Here is a 16,204-nt window from a genome sequence, read left to right on the forward strand (position 1 = left end):
ATATTACGAAAAGATTATTGAGTAAAGAAAATATCATTTTAAGATAAAATAATTAAGTAATTAAGCGTGGTAAACAATAATCAAGTGACTAAATAATTAATTTTATAAATAAAAATAGTAATTTATTTCTCAAAACTGAAGAAATAATTTACACTTAATAAAGCTAGACATCGGGCCACTTACAGCTTAGGATCCTACAAAAGTTGAGAAAGGGAAAGTAGACCTGGGCCTATGAAATAATACAAGTTAAAGCCCAAAACGCAAGCCTTGAATCCTATGAAAAGATAGGGCATGCACCAAATATATTTGAACCCAATACTAGCCGTTACAAATTGGAAAAAAAACGAGAAATAAAGTAATGCTTCAATTTTATAGAAAACTTAAGTCGGGGAAAAAAAAAACAACGGGAATTTCATGATTAAATGCAATATTTTTCTATTTGAAAAACTTAAAACTGGTTTTTTATTTTTTAAAAAATTTATACTGAGTTTGAAAAATATTTTTAGAGGTTTTCCATAATTTCTCAATACAAGTTTTTCACTATTTAAAAATAAAGAAAAACATGAACAATACAATTTTTTTTCTTTTATATACAATCATTTTTTAGCGATGTAAAATATTAAGTTCTTTTCCTAGTTGCATATTTAGTTAGGGTCATAAATTTAATTTTCATTATAAATAAAATATAATTATGTTTAGCTAACTAATTTTTAATTTGAATGAAATAAAATTAATATTCTAAAATTAGATTATAATGCAAAAGTAATATGAGCATTATAAACTATGGTTCTGAATTTGTTTTTATGAAAAACAGTTGTAAACTTGTAATTGTGATATATTTTGTATTTGAAAAATTCATCTTTGTTTAATTTCAACAAATAAATATATTTTTTAATTTTTCATTGAAAAAGTAAAACTAGAAAAGAAGAAGAAAACTAGGGGGTGCAACAATTGGTTTGGTAAAGAAAAAAGAAAAAAAAAAAGAGCATGCGGCTGAGTTGACTAGTGGGAAACAATTCGAGAAGCTCCTGTGTGTAGATAGGAAACAAATGAACAAAATCAATGGGCTGTCTTCCATGGAAAAGGACTAATGGGCCAACCATAATCAAGTTAGGAAAATGCAATAAATCAAAACTAATGGATTCTTCTACAAGCGAAATCATGGGCCCTACAAACCCAAAGAGAAACTGTCTCATTCATTGGTCATGATACAATCTCAATACATGATAGAATATCTCCTACGCTCACTCAGCTCAACTAGTAGTAAATTTATTCTTTTAAAATTATTAGTTTAAATTTTATAAATTTTAGTGTTACTAGGTATTTATATAATCTTGTTAATTCTAGAGTTTATAAAATTAGTCAAGATGCACACAAATTAGTCTAAATATCCATATTAATTAAAAAATAATAATGAACTTAAAATTAAATCGATAAATTAAAACTACAAAATATATTAAAAAATCTATAGGAATTTTTTTCTATAAAAAATACAAATATATCTAACCCATAACAAAATACGAGCTTCATGAGCAATAACGGAACAGTCCTCAGGATCATGCATTAAAATCATCCACTTAACTAGAGTTTAAAATGTATAAGTTGATATTGATGTCAGGCGGTGGGAAAAAATGTTTTAAAATAAGGTTCGGGGCGGTCATATTCCTTCGGAGGATGGTAATTTGCCTCTCTTGAGTAGGTGTTGTCTCAGTCTTGAGTTTTATATAAAACGGTGGGTTAACCCAAGGTATGTATATATAAAAAAAAACAATTTCATATTATTTATTTTAAAAAAATTGAAATAACAATTATTTTTTTAACTTAAAACAATATCATTTAAATAAAATAAAATAAAATAAAATATTCATATCCCACTTGGATTTAATAGTTGTTTAGATTTCCCTAAATCAATTACATGACATGATCGGTCAAAAGATTAACCCACTAATTCTCAAACAGTGGTTTAGCACGTTGGCAAGGCATGCAGTATCAATAATAATTAATTTCCCAAGTCAAGAACGCATTTATAAATATCACAGCTAGCGACTGTACCTAGTCAATTTCCGATTACCACCACCACCTTCTAGTTCAGCCTGCTTTTAAATTTTCAACACGATCAATCGTTGAATATCTTTTGTCAACTTCTACTCATTTTTCATACCGTTTTGAATCTTTATATTTCTTATATGTATGATATTTCTCTATCACTTCTCTTCACAGCTTATTTTTTTATGTTATCAAGTGTAATTGGGTTTTAGAGATTTTAATTTCAAGATTGGTGGATTGGAACAACTTCGTTATCATATTATATTTAATAATTATATTTGGAATACGTTTCAAAGAGACTAATTAAGTTTACTTCATTCTCGATTTGTAACGCATGCATGGCGTCAGCCTTGGAATGTATTCTCCATGAATCAAAATTTCAACGGGCTCGCTCTCAAGGGAATTACAATGGATGCTTGACAAGAACACTCGTTACCTCTCTCAAGTTCCAGCAGAATAGCGGCAGCAAGGTCACGAGCAGAAGACAATCCGTCACCATTATTAACAGTCTTTAATGTTAATTAGAAGTAAATGTTAAAGGCTTGAGATTAATTAGTGGATTTTATTTCTCGTCAACAATATTACTCATAATTAACAATGTCAAAACAACCCTTCTTTTAGTGAATTTTGTTCCCGGTGGAAGCTCAGTTAATTTGTATAGTTTGGCATATTTCCTGTAATTTGTCAAGTAATAAGTGACATGTAAAATGAGAGTGCTTGATTTTTGCATAACGTTTAATTACACAGAACAGATTGCTTGAACAAGACAGGCACTTAAACAGGTTTCGTGCCCTTTCAGGGACGCTTCTGACTAGTAGCTAGGTAGGACTCATGCTAATGCAAATAAGCAAGTTACAATATTTGAACTCTATTAATCCTCATGTCACATACTCACTTCGAAGTCGTCTGGACCCCGTAGGGCAAGCTGGAACTTCTAGGAGGGTAGCTGTCCATGCCTTCGAGAAAATTGGCCTTAGTTCGATTCAATACAGCTACAACATTGCTGATGCCCATTCTCTCTCTTGGAAACTTTTCTGAACAAAACACTCCTACCTTGCTAATTGATATCAAACACTCCAGGATTTGATGAGCGTCTTTTCCCTGATCAACTTCTATCACAAGTTTCGGATCCGCAACATCAACTACACGGTCAGGTAATGCCATTTTAACATAATTGTGAAGTTCTATTCCATCTTTAAACATGCTATCTGTAGGTCTCTTTCCAGTAATCATCTCCAGCAGTAGGATGCCATAGCTGTACACATCCCCCAAAGTTGACACCTCGCTTCCGATGCCATACTCTGCAGTCCATTTGTTTGCATGGTTAATTAATCAGGGTTGTTCATGACCTTTCAGGTGAATGTCAAGAGAAAAATTGTAAATAATGGAATACATATCCTTCTAGTGCTGTGTGTTACCTGGAGCTGCGTAGCCAACGGTGCCTTTTAATCCAACAGAGCTTGTCTGACAGGATGCTTCAGAAAGGAACTTTAACAATCCAAAGTCCCCAACATGAGCAGTCATATCTCCATCGAGAAGAACATTACTAGGCTTAAGATCACAATGAGCAATAGGCGTTTTGCAATGGTTGTGCAAATAGTCGAGCGCATTAGCCACATCAATTGCAATGTTTAACCTCTGAATGAGATTAAGATTTCTTGGCTCATGCACTTCCTGATACAATGTTTGGTTTGGATGCAACCATTCTTCTAGACTTCCATTGATCATGAACTCATAAACAAGAGCTTTGAAATCTTTACCTTGAACGTCAACGCCAGCATATGCACATAATACTTTGACAAGATTTCGGTGCCTGATGTTTGTCAAGGCTGCACATTCTCTCATGAAGCTTTTGGAAGCTCCTTCGCGTAGCAAGTTGAATACTTTCACAGCAACAATCACTCCATCAGAGGCTAGTAATCCTTTATACACAGACCCAAAACTACCAGCACCAATTAAATTTTCAGAAGAGAATCCATTAGTTGCTTGACGGAGGTCTTTGTAGGCTACTCCTTGGAATGGGATTTCACGTGCCAAATCATTTTTTGTTTTTCTCAATGATTTTTTCAAGCAGCAAAAATATAAAAAAGATGTGATGAAGATTAATCCAATAAAGCCACAAGGAATTGCGACTATCAATGCCAGCTTGGTAGAGGATTTTGGCTTTGTTGACTTGGATCTGCATTTGGGCAGATTCAACTGAAGAATTCCTCCACAAAGATTCTTGTTCCCTGAAATTGAAATCGCACTGGTGTTCTCAAAAACACCGTTCATGGGCACCTCACCTTCAAGGTCATTAAATGACAGGTCCAAACTCTGCAACTTCAGATCTCCCAAAAACTTGGGAATTTGGCCAGACAAGTTGTTGTGAGAGAGATTAAGATCTTGAAGTGCCCTCAAAGATCTCAAAGACTCAGAAATGGGGCCTTGTAAGAAGTTTCCATCCAAATACAAATGTTCCAAACTCTCGCAACTGCCAAGACTTGCGGGAATTTCCCCTGATAGCCTGTTTTTGGAGATGTCCATGTATCCAAGAGTCACTAACTTGCCAACTTCAAAGGGAAGGGAACCAGTCAACTGATTTTCAGACAGGACCAAATACATTGACAAGGATGAAATGCTAAGGACCTCTTTTGGTATGGGACCACTAAGATTGTTTTGGGAGAGAGCCAAGACCAACAAGTTCTGGCAGTTTCCAAGGCTTGGAGGGATGCTTCCCTGTAGATTATTTTGATCAAAATTAATTTGCATCAACGAGGTGATGTTCCCTAAAGAAGAAGGGATGCTCCCTGATAATTTGTTTTCATTAAGAAAGAAATCAGCTAAATTTTGTAATTTACCAATAGAACTTGGTATACTGCCAGTCAAGTGATTTGCCTCTAAACCCAAAGTATCCAAGCTTACGAGATTTCCAATGCCATCGGGAATGCTTCCTCGGATTTGATTGCTTCCGAATGTCATCTGCTTGAGCTTTGTTGAGAAGTTGCTAATTATATCAGGCAGCACCCCTCCAAAATTGTTCTCATTTATAGCCAAAGCTTCCAACTTGCTGCTGTTTGAGAGGGTGTAGAGAAAGGACAAATCATCATCCTCACCATTTCCAAGCCCAATTGCTTGCATTGAAAGAACCCTTAGGTTAGGCATGCTTGCTAAAGTGGGAACTTTTCCAGTGAATTCATTGTATGAAAGATAAATACCAGTAAATTTTGTGGCATTTATGAGCGTTGCTGGAATTAGCCCGCTTAATCGATTGTCGTGAATGCCAAGATATTGGAGATTTGGAAGAGTTAGGCCCATATTTGGAGGAAGTGTACCATGAAATTGGTTATGAGCCAAAGATAAATGAAGGAGAGAGGAAATATTGTATAGGGAGAGAGGGATTGTACCACTCAGATTATTTGAGCCAAGTGAAAAGAAGCTTAATGTTTTCAGTTTCCCAATACTACTGGGAATACCCCCTTGTAAATTATTAAGTGTTCCGTCAATTTCAATGATAGATGAAAGATTTTCGAAAGAGGGGGGTATCTTGCCTCCTAGATTGTTTTTTCTAAAACTAAATACCTGCAGCTTTGATAACGATCCAAGTCCTGCAGGAAGGTTGCCAGTAAGATTGTTTCCCTCTAAATTAAGGCTCAGGAGGTTCGAGCAATGAGAAATGTTAGCCGGGATTTCACCGGTGAACGAGTTGTTCCCGAGAATCAGTGTCTGTAGCCGAACCAAACGATCTATTTCTTGGGGGATAGTATTGGTGAAACTGTTGTTCTCCAATCTTAGCAGCCTAAGAAAACTCAAGTTCCCAATGTGGGGAGATAGGCTGCCCACCAGTTGGCTGGAGTGGAGGTCAAGCTCTATGACTCTTTGATGCCGTCTTCCACATGTTACTCCTGACCACTGGCAGAAGGGCAAGGATTCATTCCACGAGCTTAGTTTTTCAGGGGGGTCTGAGATTTGAGCCTTAAAAGCTAGTAGCGAGAGCTTGTCTATCTCGCTTTCTCCTCTAGCAAATGAGATGGAGAAAGAGTGGTGAATTACTTGCAAGAAAAGAAACCACAAAATGCATGAACTCATGCTTGAAAGCTTCAGTTTCAATGGGGTCCTAGAGATTTAAGTTGAGATGAAAGGGCTTGTTGTGATGCTCTGTGGATGAAACAACATTATATGTAAGGAACGGACAGGATCCTTGAGATGCATTCAGACTCTATTTGTACCTTCTTCGGATTCATCAACAAACACTTGACCCCACATTGGCTTTAAGTCAAGTTAGCTAAGGTTTAATTAGTTCGAGAAAATTAATGTTAATGACTTTCCATTTTCATAACCACTTGAAGACGTTTTCGAACGTCAGCCATGACCATTGCTTTTTTTTTTTCCATAGAGACCATTCTTTTCTCATCGTGGAAAGTAAAGCCTTTGACCGTGGTGTCGTAATTGCGTCTATTCTTTTCTCATCGTAGAAAGTAAAGCCTTTGACCGTGCTGTCGTAATTGCATCCTTATGGGGGTTGTTGGCTGTGCTTTTTGACATTTATTTTTCACAGCGTATCTTAAGAATTTAGTTTGTCTAGTTATTTATCTTCAGCAGTTTCCAACATTTTTCTTTTCCTTTTGGTTTGATAGTTTTTTGGATTTGGCTGATTGTGTTTGGAATCTCATTTATTGTTCTTTTGCTCTAGTTTTGTTGGCTGCCTTGCAATTATAAAAGATCTTGCTCAACCTACCACCCTGCACTTATAAAATTTTCAAGTAAACGATCTCATCTTGCAAGCGCTGAAAACATTTTAAATTTCCAAGGATCAAATCACTCACCAACCTCTTAGAGATTAGAATATTTAGGCCGGCATTGACTTTATGTGATGGAGAAAATATTATTCATGGAGACTCTGCAGTCTTGAATATATACTTGATGTACAGTATCTGGCCTCTTAATCTGTGTGCTTCCTGTTCAAAAACACATCCTCATCATATCAAGAGTACTACTACGATGCTTGTGAAAGAGAATACTTAGTGAACTATTTACAGTCAAATTAACAATCTTGAGAGATTCAAGGATATAATTCACATCTTGTTTCAGATAACATATTCTTTGATGACAACGAAAAGAAGAGCACCAAGCCCAGGAATTCAAGGCACAACCTTACTAGGCACAAAAATGATTAAAATTTTGAGTTTTCTTTGAATCCATTAATTTTGTTTGTGTTTTCTTTTTGTTCCTATGGGAATGTAAATGATCATCACTTCATGTTTCAGCAGAATTCAAGCCCAGAAAATAAGTTCGTTTTTATCCACTGGTTGCAATGATATATAATAACAATTAATTGACAAGCTTAAATTCCCTCTTCAGTCTCCTAGCTAAGAAAGGCGTGTACTTGCTCCTTAATGTCTTGGCAAGAAGAAAGGGGTTTAGGGTTCCTATTTCTTTTCTTGTGCTAGAAAATCTGAGTTTGAAATAAGAGAATTTAGTAAAAAAATTTATATATAGAAGATTTGAAGCAGTTGACTTAGAGCAGTTAATTATAGAATACTTTAAAACGCGTGGGATATTCACTGTAGCAGTATTTTTTTTTTTTTTTTTTTGCTTTTGCTGCTTCTGTTTTTTATATCACTGTGCACACAGTGCACAGTGAAATGTATCACTGTGCATACAGTGATACACTTGACTTTTTTTTTTTGTTTTGCATTTTTCTTTAATGAATTTTTTTTTGTTTAATTTAGTTTGAAATTTTTTGTTTTTTTCCTTTCTAATCAATTTTTTTCGTTTGACCCATCGATTTTTTTTTATTTAGTTATCAAACTTTCATGACGCGAATCCCAGGTTTGACGGGCTAACTCAGTTGATTCAGATTTTTTTTCTTTTTTCTCATTGGTAATATGCTTATGTCTTTTGTTTGTTTTTGTTTTTTTAATTAATTTTTTTCGTTTAGTTTAGGTTGTTAATGTTCACTTTTTTTTCTATTTCTTTTAATAATTTTTTTTTTAATTTAGTTTGTTAATGTGAAATTTTTTTTTATTTAGTTATCATACTTTCATGACATGGATCTCGGGTTTGACGGGTTAACCTGGTTTAACGAGTTGACTTGAATTTTTTTTTTGTTTTTTTCCTTTTTAATCATCTTTTTTCGTTTTGTTTAGTTTGTTAATTTTTTTTCGTTTGACCCATCGATTTTTTTTATCTATTTAGTTATCAAACTTTCATGATGCGAATCCCAGGTTTGACGGGTTAACCTGATTTGACGGGTTAACTCAGTTGATTCAGATTTTTTTTCTTTTTCCTCATTAGTAACAGGTTTATGTCTTTTGTTTGTTTTTGTTTTTTATTATTTTTAATTAATTTTTTTTCTATTTAGTTATCATACTATGGATTACTACATTATTTCCCTTACATGGTTTTTGTTTGGTTACAGTGTTTCCCCCACATGTTTTTTTTTAAATTATCTTTGTTAAATTTATTTTTTCAATATTGAGTTGGTTGAGAATTTAGCTTTAGTTTTAGCTTTGCCCACTTTTTTTTTTCATTTTTTTAAATTTTCCCCGCGTTTTTTCATTATAATTATAATTATATTGTATTATATTATATAACTGTTTTTTTCTTTTGTTTTTTCTTTTTATTTTTTTTAATGAATTTTTTTTGTTTGATTTAGTTTGTTAATGTTAAATTTTTTTTATTTAGTTATCAGATTTTCATGATACGAATCTCGGGTTTGATGGGTTAACCTGATTTGACGAGTTATTTTTTTCATTTAGGTTAGTTTGTTAAAGTTAATTTTCTTTCTATTTAATTATCAGACTTTCATACTTTCATGACACGTATCCTGGGCTTGACGGGTTAACTTGGTTTGATGGGTTAACCCGGTTAATTCTAGGTAAACCCGTCATTTTTTTTCTATTTAATTATCAAACTTTCATGACGCAAATCCCAGATTTTACGGAATAACCTGGTTTAAAAGGTTGACCCAATTAATTCAATGTTTTTTTTTTCTTTTTTTTCATTATTTTTTTACTTCCTGTTGATTTTTTTTCTTTGTTTTTTTAATTAATCTATTTAATTATCACACTTTTATGACACGACCTTATAGTCAGACCCACATCCAGTATTCTTGGGTCCGGTGTTACAGCCAGACTCACTTAAACTTCTTGGATATAACTTTGCAGAAAAACCCAAGATTTTTAAATTTTTATTGTTTTTTAATATTTTTTATGCAAAAAAATAACCCGCGGCATCGCGCGGGTATCAAAGCTAGTGGAATTCTAAATGTCGCGCCTTAAAGACAAAATAAATGTCGTTTCATATCCACTGTCTATTTGATTTTGTAAAGTTGCTAGAAACCTAGATTAAGTTTCTAATTATAAGTTTTCCTTAATCAGAAGAAAAAAAATGAATAACATTTAGTCATTGGATGGTATCTTTGCTATCGAAAAAAACAAATGATGATTTTATTTATTTTTGTAAAGATTAAATTATAAATTATTTTATTTATTTTTGAGAAATATATTAATTAGTATTTTTTTATTTTTTTAAAAATAACTATTTAGTCTTTTTCCAATTTTTTTTATTTTTTTAAAAATAGATATTATAAAAAGATTGATGAACAAAGAAATTATTTATTGGGATAAAATAATAAAAAATTAAGGGTTCTCGACAATGATCAAGAGACTCAATAATTAATTTTTTGAAATTAAAAGATCAATAATTTATTTCTCAAACTTTAAGAACTAATTTATAATTTATTATTTTTTTTAAAAAAATAAGTTAGACATAAACGAGTTATGTAAATTAAAAAAATAAAAATATCTTGATTAACTAATAGATCCGGGCCTATGAAAGCCCAAATTCCAAGCCTGGAATCAAAAGAAACCAGTAAACTAATCGGAAAAAGGAAAAGCCAGTACACGCCCCGGATATGTGTACCACCGTCATCCACACGCCGCCGCTGCTCATACGCAAGCGGCTGCAAATTGGAAAAAGGAGAAATAATATTTCTTCCCCTCCGCCTCTGCCTCGCCCCCGTATCCAGTTAGGTTTCCAAGTTGGCTGTAGTTTAAATTTCTCAAAGCTCTATGAATCACGATTCTCGTCTTGAGAATCCAAACATTCCTACCCGTCGATTAATCCCTAGTCAACGGCCCCAATTCACTCTCCTCACTGTTCTTTACTTCCCCACTGCTCAATTCACCATTTCCCTCTCCACACTCACACCCTCTGCAAAGATTCATCATGGCAGTTGAGATGGCGTTAGCATGTCTGAATGGTGCTGCTGGTTTTCTGGGCCAGCAGTTGGTTCCTGTGCTTCTGGGCTTTTGCACATGCGGGGAGATCGATAAGGAAAAGCTCGAGAAGTTGAGAGAAACATTGAATACTGTTAATGGCTTGCTCAATGGCGCCGAGGAGAAGCAAATAACTGAAGCTGGGAGAGATCTGTTTTACTGTGATGGTTCTGAAGACTTGGATTGCGGATGCTAAAGAAGCTATCTATGAAGCTGAAGACTTGTTGATTGAGATTGATAATGAAGCTCGATGAATAGAGTTGGTAGCTGGCTCTCAAACTGGCATGTATCAGGTGCGAAACTTTTTTTTATCTCCTTTCTTTGTCCTTTAAGCAAGAACGAGGAAGGAGAGATGGCCCATTAATTAGAAAAGATTTTCGCAAAACTTGAAAGGTTAGAAACAAAGCTCGTAGCCTCCATCTGATGAAGCAACAGCCATCTCATGAGCGCGTGCCTTCGACTTCTCTGCTAGGTCACACTCGAGTTTATGGTAGGGACCAATCTAAGGAGGCCATAAAGAAGTTGCTTCTATCCGATGATGCAGAAGGAGAAAGTTTGCAGGTAATTCCCATAGTGGGCATGCCTGGGATTGGCAAGATTTGTCTACCATGGTGATGACGTGCGAAAGTGGTTTGATCTGAAAGCATGGGTCTCTGTTTGACAAGATCTTAATGTTTTCAACCTAACAAAAATCATTCTCAAAGAGCTTGGGTTTTTGGATTGTGATCTCATGCCTCTGATCTGAAAGCATGGGTCTCTGTTTCACAAGATCTTAATGTTTTCAACCTAACAAAAATCATTGTCAAAGAGCTTGGGTTTTTGGATTGTGATCTCATGCCTCACAGTAGTCTTCACTGTAAACTCCGGGAGATATTGATGGGCAACAAATTATTTCTTGTTTTAGATGATTTTTGGAATGATGATCCAGAGCAAAGCAAGTTTTTAATCACACCTTTGATGGCCGGGGCAAAGGTAAGTACGATTATCATTATACCACTACACGAGATAAGCATAGTATTATTAGTATTGTAAATTCTTCATCTTTATTTTTTTTTTGCAAACTTTTCATTTTATTCCCTTATAGAAAATAAACAAATAATTGTTGGTTGTTGTTTTTAAAATATATATTTAGTGATGCAAATTAAAGTGTTTGTTCACTAATTAAAGAAATGTTTCACTCTATCATAATAAGAAAATGTAAGGGTTTGTTTTTAGCTGCAAATTTATTTAGGGGTCTTTTAAAATCTAAAATAAATACTGACGAATGAAGAAAAATATTGAATAGCAACATGTGAGATTTGCAAGATGACCAGAGTCTAAATGTTCTAAAAATAACTTATTATTGTTTGCCGCAATGTCTAAAACGATGTTTTGCTTATTGTGTAAATTTTCCTAAATGTTATAAATTTTACAAGGAGGATGCAATTCTTTTATGGATAGTTGCGGGTTTTTTGCTTGCTTATGGTGAAAATAAAAAGATAAAAGAAACATGATACATACATTTTGAAGATCTTGTATTAATGTTTCTTTTTGAATAAGTGATAACTCATTATTATTCGTAATGCATGATCTCACAAATGACTTGACAAAATTTGTGTACGGAGAGTTTGCTGTTTATTTACATGATAGTGATTCTTGGAAGGTTTCTCAAAAGACTTGTATTTTATCGTATACAAGAACTAGATTTGAAGATCTAGACAATCTCGTGTGTCTCTAAAAAAAATTAATTCATTATTTCACAGTGTTTAATGATTGAAGAAGAATAAAGACAAAATTAGTGATTCTTTTGCTCATTTGATCTTCTAGCACTTAATCTCTACGTCATAAGAGAGAGAAATATTGAACAACAACATGTGGGATTTGCAAGATTGAGTGTTAGAACATCAAATGAGTAAAAGAGTCTCATCAATTTTGTCTCTACTCTTCTTCAATTATTGAACACTGTGAAGTAATGAATTAATTTTTTTTTAGAGGCACACGAGATTGTCTAGATTTTCAGATCTAGTTCTTGCATATGATAAGTGATGAGTCTTCTTAGAAACCTTCCAAGAATTACCATCATCTAAACAAACAGCAAACTCTCCGTACACAAATTTTGTTAAGTCATTTGTGAGGTTATGCATTACGAATAATGGTGAGTTATTACTTGTTCAAAAAAGAATATTGATGCAAGATCTTCAAAGTACCTGTATCTTGTTTCTTTCATCTCTTTATTTCCATTATAAGCAAGCAGAAAATCCTAGCCATCCACAAAAGAGCTATATCCTCATTGTGAAATTTATAACATTTAGGAAAAATTACACAATAAGCAAAACATCGTTTTAGACGTTGCGGTAAATAATAATAGGTCACTTTTAGAACATGTAGACCCCGGTCATCTCGCAAATCTCACATGTTGCTGTTCAATATTTTTTTTTTTCATTTGTCAGCATTTATTTTGGACTTTAAGAGACCCCAAGTAACTTTGCAGTTAAAAGCAAACCCTTGCATCTTCTCACTATGGTGGAGTGAAACATTTATTCAAATAGTAAACGGGCACTGCGATTTGCATCACTAAATGCATATTTTGAAAATAACAACCAGTGCTTCTCACTATTTATTCCCTGCAAGGGAATAGGATGGAGAGTTTGTAAAAGATTAGGATGAAAATTTTGCAATATTGATGATCCTCCGCTCTTCTAACATATTGATCCTCCGCTCTTCTAACATATTGAAATGATAATCTTACTTCCCTCTGCCCCGGCCATCAAAGGTGTGATTAAAAAAATTCGGACAGAAATTAGTGTTGAAAGTTGATGTCCAAGATCAGAAAACCATGACCAGATCATCAAGACAGCTGTTTCTCTGTCAGGTATTAGAATCTTCTATTCTATGCTTATTTTGATTTTAAAAAAGTAAACTTGTATGTGCAATAAGTGGTTTGATAATAAATAAAATAAAATGGGATGACCTATCAATGAAGAAAGATTTGACAAATTAAATGGGATTTTGATTCTTGCAACTGAAGGGCAAGAAATCAGTAGAAAAAGGGACTCGATCAAACACAGATGACAGATGTTTGTCAGACCCTGAAATCTTTGGTGAAGATATTTTTCCAAATTCCTCGGGAAGTTGATCTTGTTGAGTCTGATATTGAAGGCAATTTTTAGATTTCAATTTTAGAGTGTTTAGCAGAATCATTCTTGAAGAATTAAATGGGGACAGTAATGCCTTGTTTGAGCAACTATTTTGTCTGTTTTCAATTTGTTATTAAGTATATTGCAGAAATTGAGCCCACACACGAGCCGCTTTGGAGAAGAATTGCGGTTTTTTGTACTGTGGAAGATGGATTATACTGCTATGTTTTGTGAGAACCAATTGATTTGTTTTAAAAATGTGCAATTGCATGAATTGAGTAAACGGTTCCGAGTTATCTTCATAATGGGGTGGTGTTGCTTGCATACGTGGAGGAGTTCAACAAAGTAGAAGATATCTTTTTTGACATCTATAATAACAGATGGTTTATCAATACTGGTCTTTGTGAGAGTTTGTTGGGCAAGAAAGACAGCAAATGACTTCAAGTTCTTTGTTTTCAAATGGCAAGTAATACTCAGAATATTGTGGTGAATTTTATGATGATATCTGGGGGCCTGAGCTGTTGTTTGACTTTTACAAGTTCAGATCAAATCTGTATGTCCACTTGTGGAACTACATAACAAGTCTTATCACAGATCTTTGGCAGGGCTCTCTATGTCCACTTGTGTTTGCCGAGGTAATGAATTAATTTTTTTTATTCTATCAACAACTATTGCATCTCCACCTTATGCTACTAATTCTTTGTGAATTCTTGGCATGATTCTGATCATAATTTTATCTTTCCATGCACATTTGGTGCTCTCAGTTTGTCCTTGTGTAAACCGGGGTCGTTCCTGATTGGGATCGCTGACTTCATGAACATCAAAAGCAGAATGTTTGCCGAGGTAAATTATACTTTTTAGAACGTACCAAATATCCTCATGAATACTGCTCTTAGGAGAGTCAAAATGTGTTTACTTGTAATTTCCTGTGTATCTTCATTCCAGGTAGCAGCATGCAGCGACCATCACTTTCACTCTTAGTGATAACAAAGACTTCTGTGCTTTCACCTCTTGGAACCGTCAATCTATTATCCATCTTAATGTTTCCTATGCTTATTTAGCATGAACTTCTCTGACTTTTGCAAGCTTGTTGAGTTACGTCATTCCAAGTTTCACTTTTCTGTTGGCAGTTATCTTCGGGTACTTTCTGGTTCATCTTGTGGTAAATCACTTGAAGTTCACTCCAATTTCACTTGATTCCTATAGTTTACTGAGTTGCTTATCACAAGCAGGATGGAGAAACTGAAAAACTACAAGTCCTCGACGATGGGCTAAGGTTTTTGGCGCAGTTATTTGTGGTGGAGGGTCGTTTGCTAAGGATGGGCTAAGGAAAGCTGGATGAAAGGTTCTGCTCTTATTCTGACAAGTAATATCGCATGGAATGGAAGGCTAATTCTCTGGGTGATCATCGCTCATATTTAAGTGGACATTTCTTGAGGTTTCTCATAATTTCGTCCCACTCAATCAAGTTTTGGCTGTACATAAGTTTATCCAGTTTGTTTATGACAAACACTATGCTTCTACGTGTCAATTCGATCTTCTGTCATTCTCCTATTTTTTTGGAAGAAATCTTACATTATGGAAGTCAAAGTGGAATGTGCAGCTCCAGTTTGAGTATTCTCTATCACATTGTAATAAAAAGTGGACATATCGACATCAGTTCCTTTACAGCATTGCTTGGAATTGTCTATCTCTTCATCCTGGACTCTGTCTCGCTCTCCACCGCGTTCTCCATAGAATTTGTTTTAGTAATCCTATGATTAATCTGCCACGGAGAGATTTGAACCACAATCAACCTGGAAAGGTAGCTGGGTGGGGGAGCGGAGGGAGAGGCGGAGGCAGAGGGTAAGAAGTATTATTTGGTGACGTCTTATTTAGTGCGTGTCCTGCCCTGTCCTTGTGCCAATTAGTTTACGGGAGGTTTCTTCGGGTTCCAAGCTTGTGTCTCGGGCTTTCTTAGGTCCGGATCTATTACTTGGGCGGGATACTTTTATTTCTTATTTAGTGTGCATTTTGGACGGTGTTTTTTTTTTTTAAGTATTTTTAGTTTTAAAAAATTAAATTAATATTTTTTTAGTATTTTTATATTTTTATTTTTGTAAAAAAAAATAATTATTATATTTTTGGAATAAATATCTCATATATGTGTGGTGTGTGTACAAAAAAAAATCAGTGTTTTAATTAATTCACATTTTATATATCTTTTAATTGTATGAGAAATATTTGCATTGTTTCCTATTATAGAACAATGTCTTGGAGTATTTGATTAAGGCAAATAGAACAAATCCTTTCATTAAAACAATTTCTTCAAATCTTCTAATTAATTTGTTGAAATTTTCACGTTTCTTATTTTAGCATTATTCCTAATTGTACTTCACTTTTTTTATTTTGATTTTTTTTTTCATTTTCCATAATTAAAGGCAATAATAAATATTTTTCGGTATTGAAACCTTCTTTATTTTAGAGTTTTTATTTTGTTTTTACCACAATTAAAGGCAATTACAAGTATTTGCCTAATTAGACTTCACCTTCTTTTCAAAGTTCCACAACTAATGAAAATAATAAATATTTTTTGTATTTTTATTTTAGTAAATACTTGTTAAATAAGTAAAGTGTTATTTTTATTCGACAACCAATCGAAAAGAGAATAGCATGTGTATTAAAAGAAAAAAATAACTTTAATTTTTTATCAGTCATTAGAAGAGGAAATCACCTTTTATTCTGCTATCTTTTCGTAGCCTGAAGTTTGCCAAACTACTTAGAATTTTGATATCTGTTTTG

At 33.9% G+C, this 16,204-nt stretch overlaps 1 protein-coding gene and 2 long non-coding RNA genes across 6 annotated transcripts; 1 reads left to right on the forward strand and 2 right to left on the reverse strand.

Annotated features, from left to right (window-relative positions):
* Window positions 1–2,742: 2,742 nt before the first annotated feature.
* On the reverse strand, window positions 2,743–6,229 carry LOC18106483 (probable LRR receptor-like serine/threonine-protein kinase At3g47570). The gene is made up of 2 exons (XM_024588551.2): window positions 3,465–6,229; window positions 2,743–3,347 (listed from the first exon to the last, which is right to left on the reverse strand). The coding sequence occupies exons 1-2, from the start codon at window positions 6,112–6,114 to the stop codon at window positions 2,938–2,940; spliced, it is 3,060 nt and encodes a 1,019-aa protein (XP_024444319.1). The 5' UTR covers window positions 6,115–6,229; the 3' UTR covers window positions 2,743–2,937.
* A 3,658-nt stretch (window positions 6,230–9,887) lies between these two features.
* LOC18106480 (uncharacterized) lies at window positions 9,888–15,098 on the forward strand. Of its 4 annotated transcripts, none has more exons than XR_002978586.2 (6): window positions 9,888–10,600; window positions 10,780–10,868; window positions 11,212–14,058; window positions 14,188–14,266; window positions 14,369–14,563; window positions 14,656–15,098. It is a non-coding gene; the product is annotated as an uncharacterized LOC18106480 (long non-coding RNA). The 4 variants fall into 4 exon arrangements; XR_008057820.1 differs by having other exon boundaries at window positions 9,901–10,868; window positions 11,212–11,279; window positions 13,084–14,058; XR_002978583.2 differs by having other exon boundaries at window positions 9,889–10,868.
* LOC127904537 (uncharacterized) lies at window positions 10,063–11,242 on the reverse strand. The gene is made up of 2 exons (XR_008057821.1): window positions 11,094–11,242; window positions 10,063–10,989 (listed from the first exon to the last, which is right to left on the reverse strand). It is a non-coding gene; the product is annotated as an uncharacterized LOC127904537 (long non-coding RNA).
* Window positions 15,099–16,204: the final 1,106 nt, after the last annotated feature.

Source organism: Populus trichocarpa, chromosome 17 (assembly GCF_000002775.5).
Source record: "Populus trichocarpa isolate Nisqually-1 chromosome 17, P.trichocarpa_v4.1, whole genome shotgun sequence".
Classification (NCBI taxonomy): domain Eukaryota; kingdom Viridiplantae; phylum Streptophyta; class Magnoliopsida; order Malpighiales; family Salicaceae; genus Populus; species Populus trichocarpa.